Below are 22,327 nucleotides of genomic sequence, written 5' to 3'. Positions count from 1 at the left end.
TGGCTGAAGATAACCCCGAACAAGGTCGAAACTGGTACCAAATAAATATTAAACTGTAATGTGAAAACAGCACTGCAAAAGTATAATGTATTGAATAGATGGAATCGTAAATTTTACTTAAATAGATATGTTCTGACAGTCTGTTCATACAACATATAGTTTTTTAGTCTGTTGGAGACACAAAAGTAACACTAAAACATCCCTTTAAAAAATGGACCATTATAATACCAATATAAATGGTCCGTTATTGGACATTATAAATTTTTCCAGCTAACTCATTCCTGGTTGCCAGTGTTTCGCCCCAGTGTGCCAAGTTGGACTCATCAGTTGGTAAATAACGGACCATTTATATTGGTATTATTAATTTACTCATTCGGGACAAATATTTTCAGGATCCCTATTAGAATCAACATCTAGCCCTATATCATGGACCATTACAAGTAGAATGACATGTTTCCTTCTACAAGAAGATCCTCAGATTCTATCAAATCATTTTTAACCATGCACATATGAGGGCAACTCAATAATTAATTGCAATCAAGTTTTATCAACAAAAAGTGTGCACTCTTTTTGTAATAAATCATACTTTTCAACAGTAACCCTGCTCTTCAATGCACATGGTCTACCATTTCACAAGTTTTCTGATTCCCCCTGCAAAAAAGGTTTATGGTTGTGCAGGAAGCCACCCTTCACCCCTTGATCGAAGCTGAATAGATGGTCTCTTACAGCATTTTTACGTGGACCAAACAAAACAGATGGTAATCCGATGGAGGGAGATCGGGACTGCACGCAGGATGCTCGAAACGCAACATCTGAAGTGTTCGAGCGGTGTGGGCGGCGGTATGTCATGCAACAAAAGAACTCCTTCCGACAATCAACCTCTGCATTTGTTGCGAATTGCAGGTTTCAGCTTGTTTACTAGCATGTCACTGTTTACTTGCTTCACCCAGGATTGGCCCTTCAGAGTCCCGAAACACTGTGAGGATCACTATTCCTGCAGATGGTTGACTGGGGATCCGGGATGCTTCCATTCCATGCTCTGACGTTTGCTCTCTGGTTCGAAGTGGTGAACCCACGTTAGCATGATGGTCCAGTATGTACACGATTGCACTTCTGCTCTTCACCGAGTTGTATTGGAACCCATCTCGAACACACTTGGTGAAAGCGAAGCTTGTTATGCATGATTTCACATGGTTTGCCAAGTCACTTTGTAATTCACGATCATATCACGCACTTGTTCAATGTTGGCTGCAGATGGAAGCCCGTCCTCTCCACCGGTAAACACTTTGCTGTTCTTCCTTGGTGCAAACAGAGCTGCACACAATGCCATAGAGCACTTGCCTACAATATTGTTTACACTGAATAAACAAGTGAGCCGATTTATGAATGTCAAGGCCATTGTTGGCTTTTTAGAGCAGCTTCTGTAGCAACAAACGTTGGGTTGAGGTGAGATGGCTGTGCTTTATTTGTCTTGAAGTGCAGTGAAATAACTTTGGACGAAACTAAATGCAGTACAACCCTGAGTTTGCATAAACCCGCATTTAACGGAAGAAATTTTAAAGTCCCGAAAATTATTGCATAGAACAATGCAATTTTATATTTGATTGAACGTAATTCACTTTACGGCAAAACTTGCATTTAGCGTTAGGAATTGTTCAAAATTCTCAAGTATTTACCGTATAATCCCAAACACCACCCGCCACCAAATAAGACCAGCACCCTAAATTTGAGACGGCAAAATACAGAAAAAAATAAAATAACTTACATACCTATTTAATTTTCTTCAAATATACCACAAATATAAATTCAAACAGCTTACAATTAATAAAATCATCACAAAAATCGTAAATAAAATCGGTCCAATACTCAAATCATTCACAATTCACCGTCATCATCTGAAGGCGGCATCTTTCCACAAATAGTCACACTCAATACCGTCCACTGATTTTGAAGTTCCACATTTTTTAAAGCTTTTGGACACTAGATCGATGGAAATACGCGCCCATGTGGTCTTCATCCAGCAATCCGGCAATTATCGCAAGATCGGTTTTTCCTTTCCTCATCATATCTTTTACAGCGTCAGTTGTATCTCCTCGGTAACTGTCCAACACAAGCGTGTTTAGTTTTTGTAACGAAGCTCCCGGGCTACGTTGCCAGTCCTCAACTAACGCACTCTCCATCCCGCCGGACTCATGTCTTCTAACAAGTTTTTAACTTATAATTCTAACAATAACACTGGACGGAAGTGTTGTCCTTTTCAGCCACATATGAAGGGAGTTTGGTTCTATCCACTAATACGCACCATTGCTTTTCGTTACCACCAGTTCTGGTGGTTATACTTTTAGAACCCTTCGTATCCACTGTATTTTCCAAAGGCATTTCAAAATAGACGGGTGTCCGGTCAGCATTCCCAATTTGCAACAGCAAATAAGAATTTTGCTTCCTCAAATGAACAATGGGACGCTGAAAGGCCGTTAATTTTTCTTCGTACACCCCAGGGAGACGTGAAATAGACATACGTCTCCAAATCGGCAATCCCTTTCTCCGACAAAAGTTTCAGATCTATCCGCGGCTTGCAGAAAAACCCTGCGTTTTGAGTTCTTTTGAGATCTCTAATGCTTTCAATTAACACAGTTCACTAGAAACACCATATCCTAACTCACATTTTTCTATCAAAAATTTGTGGAGTCATTCTTCAATTTCCGGAAGCACTACACTCCGCCCACAGAACGCTGTGTGATAGCCGTTACATTTTAGAAGTTTTTCCTTCTTCCACCAATTACTAATGCACGATTCATCAATATTGCAATTTCTGCCAATGGCACAATTTCCATACATTTCAGCTTCACTCACAACTTTAAGTTTCTCACGCACAGTAAATGACCGCAGATGCTGTTTTGAATCCATCGCTTACTATCGAGACAGCACTTTCACGGGACAAATACGGAACTCGAATGTGAGCGAGGTGGGCTTCCGTTCCCAACAGTCTCGACTCTCGCAAAGTACAATATCCCGCAAGATCAGCTATTCGCGCACCCAGCATGCCAGGAACACTTGTGAAACAAATGACGGTCGAGCATCCGCAACAGCGGCTTTCATATTTACCGCATATTTACCCATATTCTTTGATTGACCGTATTTCATTATCTTACATTTCACGTTTACATGGCATTGTAACCGTATTGATAAAAATCGATCTTGTTTTCTAGAACGCAACTAAAACACAATAAGACCTGAATGCCCGTTTACATGTGGTATACTGAGTACGATAACCGTATTCAAATCTATTTCAATACTCCATGTAAATGTAGTAAATATTTATGAGAATAAACGGCTTGAATACGACCCGCACCCAAGATTTAAAACAAATATTTCGGGGGGGAAAAAATGCGGGTGGTATTCGGGATTATACAGTATTTTTATTTGTTATGGTTATAAGTGTATACTTTTGTCTTTTTGTACCTAAGCATAAGTGAATGTAGCTGATGTCCGCATCTGCCCTAGTCTCTCCTATCCAGTACACCCTCTAACCACGCTGAGTTGCTGTCATGTTTCGGTTCCTCCAACGTGCTGGGTAGGATGGTGTAGAACGTGTCTTCGCCATCACCTGTCCAGAAATGTCTCCTCTCTCACCACTGGCTCCCAATTCCCTCATCTTCTCTCAGTTGGTGTAGCCATCTCTTCATAGGTCTTCCCACTGTCCTTCTTTCTAGGACCTTGTCTATGAGATGAAATATTCAGGCTCTCCCAGTTCTCTGAGGCACTTCTGTATGTCTTGTCTAGGTCTAAGAATACTACAATTAGGTCCTTCCCTTTCTCCCAGCAAAGCTGTTCTATTAACAGCGCTCTGTTATTCTTCTACTGGATTAAAATCCATCTTGTTCTTCTTCAGTTCCTCCACAGCTGTGCTGTATCTAAATATTAGACAGTTGTTTCCAAAGCCATAGTATGGAAGTTAAAGGTAGAAGGCAACTGGAGCACAAAGGAAGACAAATACAAATTTTTAAAGGAATGGTGCAGAATAATACCATTCTTGCCAACTGTGTGGAATGAAAATTTGTAAAACTTCTCCACATCAGCGAAAAAAAAAAAGCCAGGGTACCAAATGAGGCAAAGTAAAACCAAACTGATATAACATTGCATAAGTCACAAGCATAATACCTGACTTACACATGGATATCACATCTGTATAACTTCAACAAAGTCATACATCCATATTATTAAGATACCCACAACAGCACATATTTCAGACTTACACTTTATGAATTACGTAGCACATAACACAAAGAACAACTGCTCCTTCAACTTATGAGAAATTGGACGAAAAGAACAAGAGTGGTAAGCAAACATAGCGAAATATTGTTAAGTCTCCCATCGAGGTATGATCACCATCTATTGGCCATTTGTATGACTACATTATGGCATGATGTCCAACAGAAATTCATAAAGCCATAAAGACATTTTTAAAGACAAATCATGAAAGTTGGCAGGAAAGTAAATACATCAGGGCTAGACTGGAACACAAATTAAAGCAGTCAAAATTGAGTGAAATTTGAGAGAAGAAGAGTCGAGACTTACCCTGTATTTCTCCTCTTGCGTGCTGGTAAGGACACCCGGATCTCCTCGCCAGGAGCGAACGAAGTTGTAACAAAGAATTAACGAACAGGCCACAAACGATACAGTGACCCAGATGTCAACACGGGGAGCGATCCACACGAACCATGTTACATACATCCAGAACTGTAATTCACAAGATGTATTCTTAAACATCCAACTCGGATATAAACAACAAAGTACACAACGTGAGGTCTGGTAATTTAATTTCCAGACAGTACTTCCTGTGCTCATATAGAGCATTAACAACATTGTTGTCTATCAAAACCAGTAACGCCACAGTATAAAGAATTAGTGTACAGTAAAACCTTGATTATCTGTTCTAATGCCCGAGAAGCTATGGACAGTTAATGACTGAAAAATTAAGGAAACGGATAATCCATATTATTAATTTTAATGGACTTTAAATTACATAAAATACATACCGTATAACCTTAAAATGCAGTGCATGAAACCCTCTCTAAAACCAAAATGTAGTCAATGCAACAATACATACTAATTATTCACATAAATTACCAGCAGAACATGACTAAATTAACTTACCTGGTGTCTTTTAAGCTGCTTTAAAAAACCTGTGACTTTTTTTTGCACTCCTCTACAATTCATTTTCTTCTGAAAATTCTGTACTGTCTTGTTGCTCCAGTGCAGTCTGAAGCAATACACACTCTTCCCTTCGTGCTTTTAGTTACCATTTCGTCATCAGTTCAAATGTGATGCCCAGGCAATCCTGTTTTCTGAAATCCTTCCACTTGCTTTATTCAGTGGCTGAACATTCAAACTTGAGTAAGCAGAACTTTGAGTTATGTGATAAATGTATATAGAAACATACACTGCCACAGAGAGTTCTACATTCAACCCCGACAAGAACTGGGACTTGCACCAACACAACAAGGTCTGCAAGGATGGGAACAGTGTTGTTCCTAGTAGTGCGAGTGCAGCGCTCCATCCGGTGGGTGAGCGGAGGACCAGTACTGAATGTGTGCTCGCTTGCAGTTCCAGTAGTGGTGCGCAACGGATGTACTACTTCTTTATAAGTATGATTCAAGGAGAATATACTGTATATACATTCTCGTTTATCGTTAGTGTTTGTCCACGTCTGTGGTGTAGTGGTTGCTGTGATTACCGGGTTCAATTCGCGGCTCTGACCGGGTCCGCTCGGCCTCGGGACGTCAACCGAGTAGAACGGGCTTTGATTCCCTCCTCGGCCATCCTCGAAGTGATTTTCCGTGGTTCCCCACTTCTCCTCCAGGCAAATGCCAGGATGGTACCTAACGTAAGGCCACGGCAGCTTCCATCCTTCTTCTCAGTCGATCCCTTCCTATCGTCCCATCCCCCTACAAGGCCCCTGTTCAGCATAACAAGTGAGGCCCCCTGGGAGAGGTACCGGTCCTCCTCCCCAACCACCGGGTGAGTTAACCGTGCGATTAGGGGCACACAGCTCTAAGCTTGCATCCGGGAGATAGTGGGCTCGAGCCCCACTGTCAGCAGCCCATTTTCACACCAGGCAAATGCTGGGGCTGTAACTTAATTAAGGCTTCCTTCCCACTCCCAGACCTTTCCTATCCCATCGTCACCCTAAGACCTATCTGTGTCGGTGCGACGTAGAACAAATTGTAAAAATAAAAATTAAAAAAACCCCGACCCAAAGTCTCACGTTCCAGGACACTGCCCTTGAGGCAGTGGAGGTTGGATCCCTCACAGAGTCCGAGGGTAAAACCAACCCTGGAGAGTAAACGGAAAGAAAGATTATTATTATTATTGTTGTTGTTGTTGTACACCTCACTAACCACTTCTGTGGTTTTCTGCGACGTCGAGGTGCCAGCATTTTGTCCCACAGGAGTTCTTTAATGTGCCGGTAAACCTGCCGACATGAGACTGTGTTGCATTTGAATACCTTCAAATACCACCGATCAGTCGGAATTGAAACAGCAAACTGGAGCTCAGAAGGCCAGTACTCTACCGTCTGAACTACTCAGCCTGGTACAGCATATAAAAAATTCCAATCAGTTCTTTCTCTTCAGTAATAAATGAGTTACGAGTATAAATCATGTAAGAGCATCGTATATAATACATGTTCACATGCAATGGAATATAATTATTACTTAAACATGTTTACTATTAATAATATTGTAAATGCATTTGCAAGGGGATAATATATGGCAATATTTAATCTACTTCTATCCACCTGCACCTATTGCATACTGAATTTCAGCAGATCAAAATCTGTTATTCATAGCGTAACAAACAATGCAGCAATCTTGAAACGACTGCAGCATTTGCATAACAAACACAGGAAAAGACATGCATCTGTGGAATTAGTACTGAAACCTAAATTGTAATTCCACCAAGAACACTATTACAAAACTGCCCACATTAAAGCATCTGAATTTTCCGCCAGTAAATTCAATCAGAGGACTACCGGAGGTCTCCGGAGGAAGAGCGAAAACAACTGCTCCGCTCCTACAGTTCCCAGCTCTAATGGCAGCGACTGTGGCCTTAATTAAGATACAGCTCCAGAACCTGCCGGTGTGAAAATGGAAAACTATCTTCAGGGCTGCCGACAGCGGGATTCGAACCTACAATCTCCTCAATGCAAGCTTGTAGCTACAGGATCCAAACTGCATAACCAAGTCACTCGATCAGTTGCTCCTTCTTCCAAGAGTGGCCAGTCTATATATATTCCTACCTTCATAACAATGACTGACAGAGGTATTGGACTAACCATCAAGTGGATTCATGTTGTAAGTCCAAAGAGAGCTCAACTGTTTCCGACTCCAGTTTCCCGGGTGCGGTGTACAAGCGTTCTCTTCATGCATCTTCTACAACTGATTTTATGCTCTATCCAGTTTCCTTGGACAGTAAGTTCTGGCAAGTCATTTGCTGAATATGTCCCACAAGTCTGTGTTGCTCAATGACTGCTACCTGCCTATTTACTGATTTTGTTCTTCCTAGTACAATAAAACAAGTCTTAAATGGAATCACAAGGGACCAGGTCATTTTTCTGATAAAGACAGGTTTCAGCTTACTAGGAAATAGTGCACATTTTATATTTATTCACACTAGACTCTTGAAAACATAGAAAAGATTGTCAGAATACATTGAACTGATCTGTAATCCAATCACTTTTCTTATCAATAGAGTAGACACTCAAATACACGTCAAACTTTATCAGAATAATAAAATTGATAAGTTTTCTTATTGGTACATTACTCCAGGGGAAAATCAACAGCAAAAGAGGTCCTGGAAGAAGAAGAATATCTTGGCTTGACAATCTTAGAGGCTGGTGCAATACGTCATCAGTTGAACTGTTCCGCTCTGCCACAAACAAGACGAAAATAGCCATCATGATCGCCAACATCCGAAACGGATAGGCACCGAAAGAAGAAGAAGACATTACTATACATTCTTGAGTAGTCAAACAGTGTTTCCTCAACTGCAGTGGTCTTAATCTTGATTGCCAGACTTTCCATTAAAACTGTGACCCCCACAAATTACAAGGAACATATCCAAATCCGTAGAGCAAATTTGTGTGGCTCCCTTAAACTTCTGACATCTTGATAAGCCTTCAATCTTTCTCCTCTTCTTCTCTTTCAAGTAGTGAGAATTACTGAGAAACTGGTCATGATTTCTGTAGACAGCTAATCATAGAGCAGATTACTGTACCGAAAGTGAATTGTCCAGGCTGAAGGAAATATCCAACAGTAAATCCCCAAAGCAACGCGAATGAGAGATAACGTACTGTATATCGCCCTTGTTTCACAGACCACCGAGAATGTACACGAAAATATTGCTAAATAATCTACTAAGATTGGAAATTTTCTGTCTAAGGGCATATTTTGGCTTCCATTTCCACGTTTGACAGTTTCCAATTAATCCAAAGTGATTTGTATTACATTTCATGCCTAAATCAGAAGACTGAGGTAATTTTCCATTAAAGACAAGTTTCTGATTAATAGAGATTGTACTGTATTTTGATTCACAGTTATAATGAATCTCATTTCTCCTACTGTCATTGCTTAGTAGAGTACAGTAGATGCCTCTAACAATGTCGAGCAGAGTGATTGTAGAATGACTCGTGCTGTTCCAAAAGTGACCAAATATTATGGCACACTGTTTCAAAACACATTGATATTTTATGTAGGATTCATATCTAGCAATTAAAACACAAATTAAAGCAAATTTTTAATCCTTTTCAGAATTCCCCCAAATAAAATTCCACTGCATTTATACCCAAGAGGTGTCAGAAGGTGAGATTAAAGCAGAATAAGGAGGAACAAGGCTAAGCAATAAATTTTAAATATCTCACCTTTGTTGCTAAGTAGATAGACATGGGTAGAAGGTTCATCAGACGATCGTCGAATAACACTCGCCCACCAAAATATAGGGAAATGTAACCCAGCATCAAGAGGCCGAGTTTCATCAGGTAGTTCAACTCTGACTGTAGAATGATGCCAATCCCATAGAAGGCAAAAAAAGGCGTCGACACCATACACCAAAACCTCAGTCTCTATAACAAGAAGTACGCAAGACATTTCAGTAACTATGTCTAAACAATTTTAACCAGCATACACATGAAAATAGCAAAGACTTTAATATTACTTATCTAGACTCACAGAGGATGCTGATGCTTTGAGGAATATTGAACACATTCGTGCATCGCCATGCTGTGGGCACTTCAGCTTTGCATGCATGGTTAGCACGTGATAATGTTTTCATTTCCCTGAGTACTTTCATACTGAATTGTGTTACCATAGCTCAATTGGTTAGTGAGTCTGTTGTAGTATTATCTGATGAAGTGACATATATTGCCAAATGTTTTCGGTGAATAAGTGAGAGCTTTTACAGTAGACCTACCAGTACTTAAATTGATGGGCAATATTAAAGGAGAGTTAAGTTAGGCCTTATTTGTGGAGTGGAAAATTATTCAAGGATGGTGAACACTTGTGCAGCTTATAATTGTACAGATCGCTATCAGAAGGGATCATTCAGAGAATGTATGGATCAAGGTAACTAGAATAAAAGGTAGGCTACTCCGGCGGTTGAAGCTTCCGTTGGCTGGAGCGCTATGACGTCACGCGATATGAACGACAGCGAGCAAGGTACAAAGTCGCATTACAGCAAGCCTATAAGTTCTCATGTCTGTGAAATATCTTCTCAATCTTTCATCAAATAATAGTCTGGTTTAGTCCGATTCGATAAGTAACGGCACTTCCAATAGATTTTAAAACGTGAAAATGCGTTAAATTTCGTCACATGCTGAGCAGGTAGAACATCAACTATCAAATACATGACATATAATACGATAAGAAATAAAATATTGCCATGCAACTCAAAATAAATAATTTATTTCCTGATGAAGTAAATACTTATATCAAATGGCATAGGAAAGTATACATCACATCGACATCTTTATGGAATTATATTAAATTATTAAAACGTACGTGTCAGGAGACATAATTACTTGATGAACCAGCCCAAAGCTTAGCCTTCTTATTGGAATATTTTCTCAGTGCTAGCTCCTTACTCTTTGCATTAAAATGCCATATCCTAATAAATGTCCTGGTCCTTACGTAGTGACAAATTATTTTGTCATGGAATACTGGAAATTTTGACTTAATAATAGAAATAAGAGTTCTAATTACGTTTTTGCATCTCGATACAGTCTTACCGTGAAACACACCATTTGAAATTTCGTACTGGGCTATGTTTTTTAACCATTCATCATGACTGGGATGTGTGAGGTCCCCTTTTGTAATATCCAAGATCCAGTAACAGGTCTCTTCTAGCACAACATTTTTGTCTCTTTCTTCGCATTTACTGTATATCGGATCACGGATACTGTATTACTTCACGAGCTTTGAAATATATTCAAAAATATAAGTTATTAGCTCATAATAATGTTAATGTTATTGGATTTTACGTCCCACTAACTATGTATTTGAGCACTTTCACCACCGGACTGAGACAGGATCGAATCTGCCAAGTTGGGCTAAGAAGGCCAGCGCTCTACCATTTGAGTTGCTACTCAGCCCGGCTATTAGCACATACCAATAATTATAGAAAATATGATTTTCATTCAGTCATTTATATCTGACACCTTTCTGCCGTACGAGCTGTAATGATGGAGATATTCAAGAGTTTATTACAAAGTGTTTCAACAACCAAGCATTGCTGACGAGGAAGTATTGTAATGCCACCACCGTAGCAAACGGTCTATGATGGTTGTTGTCGTTACTGTCTTTATAATATGCAAAATAATAATAATGTTATTTCTGTTACGTCTCACTAACAACATTTACGGTTTTCTGAGACTCGAGGTGCCGTAATTTCGTCCCGCGGGAGTTCTTTTACGTGCCGACAATTTATAGCGCCACACATGTTTCCATAATATGTTGACTGCATTTTAATCAGTACAGTGGTTCTACTTCAGATACTGACAACAAGAACACTGTTCACGTAATGAACCACTATAAAAGTATTATGAATCCCTGATGCATTATACAGTAAATACGTAGAAAGAGACAAAAATGTCGGTCGGTCACTTGCTTTCTTGGCTTACGCTGCGTGAACCATCAGCGATAGACCCCGAGTGTAAGCGTACGAAATGTAGAGCATAGAAACCTCTACAAAAAAGTCTGCGATGGCACATATCTATTTCCAACCGACCACCCTCTAGAAGCGATTTTATGCTATAGTCCGCGGTAAAAAATATAACTCCTTAAAATTAAATAAATATTTCGATATTATCCTCGAGTTGCTCATCAAAATAAATTGTTTGACCTCCTCCAGTATTTTATAAGGATTACAATAACCTTGTCAGGACATTATTTGCATGAATAGTTCAGAAGTTATGAGCATTTTAGACTGTAGTGGTAGTACGTGACAACAGGACGGGAGAGCGCTGTCTCATATCACATGACGCCACGTAGAAGGCGAGCAGGAAGATAAACAAGTGAGCGCGATGCGGGAAGAGACACCCCCTGCGTATGGATACGAAGTTTTGAATGTGCAGGCTTCTTATTATTGGCCTTTTCCCCATTATTGAGGGATAATTCTTAAGAAATAAACAACTATTCAAAAAAAAAAAAAACATGCATATTTTTCTTACAAACTGTGTACCGGTACTAATAACTGGAAAAAACATGAGCCTAGAATCCTGAAAATATGGTTGATAAAGCTTGATAAAACTTATCTAGTTTTAAGGCAATGTATTGCTTCAAATTATTAAGCATTATCTGAACAATTCCTTATAGGTAACCTACTGTAGGCCTAAGCCTTAATTTCTCCTTTTTCACAGCTGTTTTGTAGTAAAAGAATGGTTAAACAAATAAGAATTTTTTACAAGGCCCAGGTCTATAAAATGCTCATTACAAGCCTGTGAGCTACATGGTCTTTTTGAAGGTTATCAGTTTCATGTACTTCTGTTTATGCGGACTGTTCTTTTAATTTAAAACATGTTAGTGAAGATTGTTCAATAACAATGCAAAATGTGTTCAGTTGTTATGTGTGCACAGCAGTCGGTGTAGGCTGTGTCTTTCATTATCAATTACTTTGTAAGTTTCCCTGAGGTCGGACATTTACCGAGACTTTAATATTACTTATCTAGACTCACAGAGGATGCTGATGCTTTGAGGAATATTGAACACATTCGTGCATCCCATGCTGTGGGCACTTCAGCTTTGCATGCATGGTTAGCACGTGATAATGTTTTCATTTCCCTGAGTACTTTCATACTGAATTGTGTTACCATAGCTCAATTGGTTAGTGAGTCTGTTGTAGTATTATGTGATGAAGTGACATATATTGCCAAATGTTTTCGGTGAATAAGTGAGAGCTTTTACAGTAGACCTACCAGTACTTAAATTGATGGGCAATATTAAAGGAGAGTTAAGTTAGGCCTTATTTGTGGAGTGGAAAATTATTCAAGGATGGTGAACACTTGTGCAGCTTATAATTGTACAGATCGCTATCAGAAGGGATCATTCAGAGAATGTATGGATCAAGGTAACTAGAATAAAAGGTAGGCTACTCCGGCGGTTGAAGCTTCCGTTGGCTGGAGCGCTATGACGTCACGCGATATGAACGACAGCGAGCAAGGTACAAAGTCGCATTACAGCAAGCCTATAAGTTCTCGTGTCTGTGAAATATCTTCTCAATCTTTCATCAAATAATAGTCTGGTTTAGTCCGATTCGATAAGTAACGGCACTTCCAATAGATTTAAAAACGTGAAAATGCGTTAAATTTCGTCACATGCTGAGCAGGTAGAACATCAACTATCAAATACATGACATATAATACGATAAGAAATAAAATATTGCCATGCAACTCAAAATAAATAATTTATTTCCTGATGAAGTAAATACTTATATCAAATGGCATAGGAAAATATACATCACATCGACATCTTTATGGAATTATATTAAATTATTAAAACGTACGTGTCAGGAGACATAATTACTTGATGAACCAGCCCAAAGCTTAGCCTTCTTATTGGAATATTTTCTCAGTGCTAGCTCCTTACTCTTTGCATTAAAATGCCATATCCTAATAAATGTCCTGGTCCTTACGTAGTGACAAATTATTTTGTCATGGAATACTGGAAATTTTGACTTAATAATAGAAATAAGAGTTCTAATTACGTTTTTGCATCTCGAGACAGTCTTACCGTGAAACACACCAAATGAAATTTCGTACTGGGCTATGTTTTTTAACCATTCATCATGACTGGGATGTGTGAGGTCCCCTTTTGTAATATCCAAGATCCAGTAACAGGTCTCTTCTAGCACAACATTTTTGTCTCTTTCTTCGCATTTACTGTATATCGGATCACGGATACTGTATTACTTCACGAGCTTCGAAATATATTCAAAAATATAAGTTATTAGCTCATAATAATGTTAATGTTATTGGATTTTACGTCCCACTAACTATGTATTTGAGCACTTTCACCACCGGACTGAGACAGGATCGAACCTGCCAAGTTGGGCTAAGAAGGCCAGCGCTCTACCATTTGAGTTGCTACTCAGCCCGGCTATTAGCACATACCAATAATTATAGAAAATATGATTTTCATTCAGTCATTTATATCTGACACCTTTTTGCCGTACGAGCTGTAATGATGGAGATATTCAAGAGTTTATTACAAAGTGTTTCAACAACCAAGCATTGCTGACGAGGAAGTATTGTAATGCCATAACCGTAGCAAACTGTCTATGATGGTTGTTGTCGTTACTGTCTTTATAATATGCAAAATAATAATGTTATTTCTGTTACGTCTCACTAACAACATTTACGGTTTTCTGAGACTCGAGGTGCCGTAATTTCGTCCCGCGGGAGTTCTTTTACGTGCCGACAATTTATAGCGCCACACACGTTTCCATAATATGTTGACTGCATTTTAATCAGTACAGTGGTTCTACTTCAGATACTGACAACAAGAACACTGTTCACGTAATGAACCACTATAAAAGTATTATGAATCCCTGATGCAATATATAGTAAATACGTAGAAAGAGACAAAAATGTCGGTCGGTCACTTGCTTTCTTGGCTTACGCTGCGTGAACCATCAGCGATAGACCCCGAGTGTAAGCGTACGAAATGTAGAGCATAGAAACCTCTACAAAAAAGTCTGCGATGGCACATATCTATTTCCAACCGACCACCCTCTAGAAGCGATTTTATGCTATAGTCCGCGGTAAAAAATATAACTCCTTAAAATTAAATAAATATTTCGATATTATCCTCGAGTTGCTCATCAAAATAAATTGTTTGACCTCCTCCAGTATTTTATAAGGATTACAATAACCTTGTCAGGACATTATTTGCATGAATAGTTCAGAAGTTATGAGCATTTTAGACTGTAGTGGTAGTACGTGACAACAGGACGGGAGAGCGCTGTCTCATATCACATGACGCCACGTAGAAGGCGAGCAGGAAGATAAACAAGTGAGCGTGATGCGGGAAGAGACACCCCCTGCGTATGGATACGAAGTTTTGAATGTGCAGGCTTATTATTGGCCTTTTCCCCATTATTGAGGGATAATTCTTAAGAAATAAACAACTATTCAAAAAAAAAAAAAAAACATGCATATTTTTCTTACAAACTGTGTACCGGTACTAATAACTGGAAAAAACATGAGCCTAGAATCCTGAAAATATGGTTGATAAAGCTTGATAAAACTTATCTAGTTTTAAGGCAATGTATTGCTTCAAATTATTAAGCATTATCTGAACAATTCCTTATAGGTAACCTACTGTAGGCCTAAGTCTTAATTTCTCCTTTTTCACACCTGTTTTGTAGTAAAAGAATGGTTAAACATGTTATTAAGAATTTTTTACAAGGCCCAGGTCTATAAAATGCTCATTACAAGCCTGTGAGCTACATGGTCTTTTTGAAGGTTATCAGTTTCATGTACTTCTGTTTATGCGGACTGTTCTTTTAATTTAAAACATGTTAGTGAAGATTTTTCAATAACAATGCAAAATGTGTTCAGTTGTTATGTGTGCACAGCAGTCGGTGTAGGCTGTGTCTTTCATTATCAATTACTTTGTAAGTTTCCCTGAGGTCGGACATTTACCGAGAATTAATGTGAAAGAACACGCACAGATTTTTTACACTTCACGGTCCATTTTTATAACTCCAGACCTCGGATTACATCCCTGTATACAACTTCTGCCTAGCATTTGATTTAAAAGTAGTAATGCAGTGTTTTCATTTTGACAATCTTTTGTTTCCTATTGTGGCCCCTTTTTAAAATATTTTCGATGAACCTAATTAACATTTTTCCTAACCGTGTTATCTCGTGTCATAGAAATAACAATAACATCGACGAGTGTATCCATTCGTCTGTTAATGCACGTATTCCGTACTACGATCTCCTTGGCGAGTTCAGTAGAGCCCTCAACGTGGCGGTAAGCGCGTGGACATCTCTCCCCAGTCACACGCTACTACGGAACCAGCGGTGTGGGGCCTTGGAAAACAGATATCTGAAAATCCTTTGTATGAGTACACTGCAGGTTGGACTCTGGGTAAATTAGAAAGGAATCGACTTGAAGCTGCTGACATGTGGATATGGTGGAAAGAGACATGTCATCAGACAACACATTCATCACTAACATTCTTGGAGGGAAAGTGCTGGGCAAAGGATGAAGTATTTGGGACATCAAGAAGAGGTTCAGTTGTGACAATTACAGGAACTGAAACGAACAGCCAGTGTTTGCATCGACAAGGCATTAGCCTTTAGAATATTGACTGCCTCAACTTGTAAGTACTCCTTCAATATACAGAGCCTTTAATTTAAAGTTGAGCACGTGTAGCCTCGGGGCGGCCATGTCATGCAACGTTAATAGGTGGGACTGTTACTTGACGTCACCTGACTCACTTCACTCTAGTGATAGAGGACAAAACCTTTGAATCGGTTCCAAGATCTGCTATGTGGAAAGTAGGGAGGCATTTTGCATGTCCTGAACGTTATATGGAATTGGTTCAAGCTTTTCATGATGCCATGTCTGGACAGGTTCTTCATGGTAACTCAGTATAAGATTCGTTCCCAATCACTCATGGATTGAAACAAGGCTGTGTGCTTGCTCCTAGGGTTGCGGCACTATATATCGAACACTTAAGGTTATCTCTACAAATTATTGATCAGTATTTTTTCCAGTGAAGAAAGGACCTCTGAAATAGTTATAAAACCTTAACGGAACATCCCCTGGTTGCAACTGCCTTGTTCAGACTTTTAAAATGTACAATTTGTAGGCTCCAGGCACCTTTAAATGCAACAGTTGTATTCCTTCATATATCGAACGGTCTGCGTTATATATCGATCAGTGAGGTCTTATTTATCGAACACGATTTTTATATATCGAACAGTAAGGTATTAAATACTGAACAGAAATATTTCTTTTAAATCACTTTATTTTATACATTATATGATTGTAATAACATGAGCAAAATAGAATGATTCTTAAATATAAATCACAAAAGTAGAGGAAGCAATATTAATACACATTAAAATATCCCGAGAAACACACAAACAAAAAAAAAAACCCAGTTTCTTATCTCTACCCTTCCACAGAGAACAGAACATGTCTTTAGACTTCCTTGTTTCTTTTCTTTCTCCTCAATTCTTCCCGGTACTCCTTTGAAGATATCGCGTATGTTTTCTTTAATCTAAACTGATGAGGTATTTCTGGTACTTGAGGAACTTTGAGAAAATCTCTGAAAGAATCTTCGCTACTACTTCGAGGTGGGTGAGCAAGTGAGTTCCGAAGCAATTTCATGCTCATTCAATATTTTCGGCTTGTGAACTTTTACTCCACTCTTCAAAATGACTGCAGGAAGATCTTTCTTGGGAGAAGGTACATACACCTCTAAACGTTCATCATTCCACGTGAAATCATCTCTTCCCTGATCACCATCATCTTCTGATGAACTGTCTGTCATCGTTTTATTCTGATTAGTAGATATAGTTTCACATGTTGCATTGTACCGAGTTGTAACACTTTTCCAATAAGCATACAAATCTGGTTCACCATCATTCTGTTTTTCTCCATCACGTCTTAGGTTGTCATTGAAGTTATCGAGAATGCGAGAAGGCAAGAATTCCTCCAGGTCATCAAGCACAAACTTTAACTTCTGATTGGAAGTGGAAAGGGATGATGGGCTGCCTTCGTCACTCTCTTGCTGTTGCCTTCCCACCGGGGATTTCAAAATATCTGCAACACATTTTGTGTAGTCCACAGCGTTGGGATCTAGTGGATAGAGACCACACTTACGAAAGGCGCTTTTCACAATATCTGGCCTAACAGCATCATCCCAAACTTTCTTTAACATGGGTGCAAAATTTACCTTGGTTACTGATGCACCGAGAGTTCGTATTTTCTCGTCTTGAAGAGCATTTTCCCATGCTCTCTTTAGAGGTGCAAATACCCCGACATCTGCCGGTTGCAGAAGATGGGTGGCGTTAGAGAAAAGGCAGTACAATATTATTCCATTGTCATGGCAATATTCACTGACTTGAAGGGATAAGTGACTCCTGTGTCCATCAAGAAATAAAATAACAGGAAGTGTAATTTTCTCTACCTCTAGCCATGACCTAAAGTGTTGAAGGTAGTTCAGAAACGTTGGGGCCTTCATCCAGCCACTTTCAGTTTTCTCGTAGATCCAACGCTCAGGTACACTATATTTGATAAGTTGCTGAAGTCTTACGTTGCTGTAGACGATCATTGTTGGGGCACAACAGAAATTTCCGAGCTCTGTTATGCCTTCTTTCTCTTTAGAGGTTGCCGTAATTTGAAGCTGTTCCCCTCTGACTCCAAGGTACCTTCCTGAAACCTTATGGAACATAAAATTTGTCTCGTCTGCATTGAAGATCCTGCTTGGGTCTTCCATAATTGAACTTACATCCTCAGCTTCCAGGTAGCACGACAGTCCAGCAAACCAACCACGTATTCTCTCTTCAGAGACAGCAGCCCTGCCCTTGCTAATTGTTTCAGCCTTCTTCTGAGACAGGAAGGGATGCCGTCCCATAAAACATTTGAACCAGGTTTTACCAGGTCTTTCATACTTAAATGGTGTGCTCCTTCCTGATGACTGCACAATTTGCTGAGCAGTGTCATGTAAATTCTTTTTCTTCAACGGAAATCCTCTCTTAGCCATGTTGATTACCCATTCACTAATGCCCTCTTCTTCTCGTGTACTCAAGAACAGCTTCCGCCCAAGGGCAGCCTGAATCTTCTGACGTCCAGAAAGTTTGTCGTTTAACGTTGTTAAAGGGACCTGGTATGTTTTAGATGTCTGCCTTTGTGACATCATACCGGACTTAACCTGTTGAACAGCTTCAGTCAAGGCAGATAATGAATACTGACACCTTTTCATTTTTAACTTTGGCTTTTGGGACAGTTGCCCCATTGGGAGTCTTAATTTTGACCATAGTCAAGCTCTGAGCACTAGTTAAGGAAATAATTATTTTCTGCTTTCTAGTTTTAAATAGCTAAAATGTAATAATATTGTTTTTTTTTTTTTTTTTTTTTTTCAGAGAGTGCGGGATAACTGCCCCCATACACCTCCTCTTGTCGACGCCACTTTATTTGCCGACGATGACAAGAAACCTTGGAAAGTGACAGGATTGTTAAATAAAGTGATTAGAACAATGTATGGCATCAGACAGACACAAGACTTCGTAAAGGAAATCTAACTATACCCGATGAAGTTCAAAATTCAGGCCCTCTCAAATTACAGATAGATGCCTCAGCAGTCACGACCATAGATATCCGAACTTCGGCGCCAAATAAAACAGTACTACAAATTAAAATCATAAACAGCCCATTCATTTTCAGTGGTGTTCGATATTAAGGGTTGTTTCTGTATTAAATGAACCTCATTTATCAAACATCCTTTCGATATTTGAAAATGGGAGTCAAATATCGAACAGTATTTTATTTTAGAAATAAATATGAAGATAGGTGAAAACTCACAATACAAGAAAATAATAAACATGTAGGTATGTTAACACAACCTATTATTTAAAGGATACCTTCTGAAGACACTATTTTACCGACAAAAACAAATAATCACAGGGACACTGCACCTTAGTAACAATACAACAATCTCATCAAAATCCTGATAAGTCCAAAGTTCTAAGACTTTCCCGCGCTCGCCAACACGGTAATGACTTCGACCTTTCGATTGATATAAAGCTAAGTTTGGAAGGGTGAATTTAGAAATCTCACATGTTATGTAAACTTTTCTATATCCTTATTTTGAAACGGGATGTGCGAACTGTTCGATATATAGTGCCATTACCCTACACTCTTTGCACTGTACATGGCTGCCATGCTGCATGAATCATCTGCAAAGAACTTAGGCATGGAGATTAAATTTCGTTTTGATGGAGGCCTTTTCAATCTGGCAAGACTACGCTCACAAAGACGTATTCTGGTTACCGTATAATCCTGAATACCACCCGCCACCGAATAAGACCTGCACCCTAAATTTGAAGCAACAAAATATGGAAAAAAATAAAAATCAAATAACTTGCATAACTATTTAATTTTCTACAAATATACCACAAATATAAACTCAAACAGCTTACAATTAATAAAATCATAACAAAAATCGTAAATAAAATCGGTCCAATACTCAGACCATTCACAATTCACCGTCGTCATCTGAAGTTTCACCATAGGAACTTTGGTTGCTGGCATCTTTCCACAAATAGTCGTCCTCACTACCGTCCACTGAATTTGAAATTCCACATTTTTTAAAGCTTTTGGACACTAGATCGTTGGGATGCACGCCCATGCTGTCTTGATCCAGCTGTATATTAGTCCCACTTCAGGCCTCTTCACTCGTCCGGTTGATGTTAATGCGTGATCCCCATCAGACATCCATTCGGTGTACAACTGTTTCATTGCAGTTTTGAAAGGCCAGTTCATGCACACATCTAACGGCTGTAGAATAGAAGCGAGTCCTCCGGGAATTATTGCAAGATCGGTTTTTCCTTTTCTCATCATATCTTCTACGGCGTCAGTTGTATGTCCTCGGTAACTGTCCAACACAAGCATGTTTAGTTTTTGTAACAAAGGTCCCAGGCGACGTTGCCAAACGCACTTCACCCAGCCCCCAACTAACGCACTGTCCATCCAGCCGGACTCGTGTTCTAACAAAAACACCGGACGGCAAGTTTCCTTTTGGAATTGTTTTCCTTTTCAGAATCAAATATGAAGGAAGTTTGGTTCCATCCGCTAATACGCACAACATTACCGTGCATCGTTGCTTTTCGTTACCACCTGTTCTGATGATTACATTTTTAGAACCCTTCGTATGCACTGTATTTTCCAACGACATTTCAAAACAGACAGGGTGTCTACTGCATATTTGCCCATATTCTTTGATTTACTGGATTTCATTACCTTATATTTCGCGTTTACATGCCGCTGTAACCGTATTGAGAAAAAAACAATCTTGTTTTCTAGAACACAATTAAAACACAATAAGACCTGAATGCCAGTTTACATGTGGTATAGTGACTGCGGTAACCATATTCAAATCTATTTCAATACTCCATGTAAACGTAGTAAATATTTAAGAGAATGAACAGCTTGAATATGAGCTGCATCCAAGATTTAGAACCAATATTTTGGGGAATAAAGTGCAGGCGGTATTCGGGATTATATGGTATATATAGTCAAATCGAGTTACAGACGACAGTGCAGTTTCCATAAGAATGTGTAGTTTACATTACAACAATGTGTTTTCACTGCGGTGTATTCATCTCTCAAGGAGAGACTGTTTCAATTCATTTGCAAATTCCCTTCCTTGCAAAGAGGAATGTAGCAAGTTATACTGTGAACATCTTCTGCACCACCAGATTCGTTCTTAACAAAAAAGAAAAGTATGAGTCAAACTATGTTAATAGAGGAAACACTTCATGAAACAGAAGTCACTCTAAATCTCTTTGGCTTGCTAGATCTCCCAACTAAAATCCCTGTGATTATTACCTCTGAGGGATGTTGAAAGGAAAACTGTTCGCCAACAACTCTCACACAGGAGAACATCTTGCAGAATGTGTGTCTGCCAACCTGTGCGAGCGCTGAGCATCTCCTTAGTTTATTAGTATTGCCAGAAATAGCGTTCTATGACTATTATTCAATGCTGAGTAGTTGCAGATATGGCAGCACAGGCGTGCCACTGCTGCATCATGTGTCTTACAAGTTACAACCTGGGAGGTACTGAGCTGCCCTACAATTTGCACTATTCCCTCTAACCTTGTCCCTGGTGAGTCGGTAGCAGGAATTACGTCTGGTGCTGGAATGTTCTTGGATTTTTTCTGACACCTTCTTACTGACCCAGTTTGCACTCTTGTTTGCTTGCAACATGCTGAAAGGGGATTCACCCTGAAAACAAAGAAAAAACACATCAGTGTCATTTCCCAAATTTTCACCACACGAACATAATAACGCACAAGACACAATACCTGCATGTTGACAATGTCAAGACTAGCTCCGTGTTTGACCAGCGTTGATACTGCGGTGTGGTTTTGTGCTAAGATGGCCCAGTGAAGGGCCGTGTTCCCGTGCAGTTTGTCCTGTGTCGATGTGCAGGCACCAAACGTGAGGAGCAGACGTGTGGGATCCAGACTAGAACACAGGCCAAAGCTTATTTATACCATCTTTTAAGTATCTTTTCCTAACGATAATGAAGCATTTTATTTATTTTTTGCTATTTGTTTTACGTCGCACCGACACAGATAGGTCTTATGGCAACGCTAGGATAGGAAAGGCCTAGGAATTGGAAGGAAGCGGCCGTGGCCTTAATTAAGGTACAGCCCCAGCATTTGCCTGTTGTGAAAATGAGAAACCACGGACAACCATCTTCAGGGCTGCCAACAGTGGGGTTCGAACCCACTATCTCCCGGATGCAAGCTCACAGCTGCACGCTCCTAACCGCACAGCCAACTCGCCCAGTGCCTTTTATTTACAACTTTGTGATGTCCCTAACAATGGTTTATGGTAACTGTGACCAAATAGACCACAGTGTGTTAGGAACAAGGACAGGTCAGTGTGGGAAGACAAGATGAGGACAATTCATTATTCTCAGCCCCTGAACGGGCTCGTCAGCTTCATCAGGAAAGCGGGCAACAACTTGCCTTTCCTGATCCAGTCTTTATCCAGCATATCAAGACTGAAGATCTATGAGAGTTTACATCTGC

At 39.5% G+C, this 22,327-nt stretch overlaps 1 protein-coding gene across 1 annotated transcript in view; it reads right to left on the bottom strand.

The window, feature by feature from the left end:
- Hip14 (palmitoyltransferase Hip14) overlaps positions 1-22,327 on the bottom strand; it is a 98,599-nt gene that overhangs the window by 61,201 nt on the left and 15,071 nt on the right. Inside the window, exons 5-8 of the mRNA XM_067156767.2 lie at positions 21,593-21,755; positions 21,384-21,512; positions 8,921-9,121; positions 4,579-4,740 (exon numbers count right to left, since the gene is read on the bottom strand). Of these exons, the coding sequence (XP_067012868.2) occupies positions 4,579-4,740; positions 8,921-9,121; positions 21,384-21,512; positions 21,593-21,755 (655 nt within the window). The remainder of the gene's footprint in view (positions 1-4,578; positions 4,741-8,920; positions 9,122-21,383; positions 21,513-21,592; positions 21,756-22,327) is intronic.

This window comes from Anabrus simplex, chromosome 12, assembly GCF_040414725.1.
Source record: "Anabrus simplex isolate iqAnaSimp1 chromosome 12, ASM4041472v1, whole genome shotgun sequence".
NCBI lineage: Eukaryota > Metazoa > Arthropoda > Insecta > Orthoptera > Tettigoniidae > Anabrus > Anabrus simplex.
The sequence above is the reverse complement of the archived record's forward strand: the minus strand, read 5'-3'. Positions and strand labels throughout refer to the sequence as shown.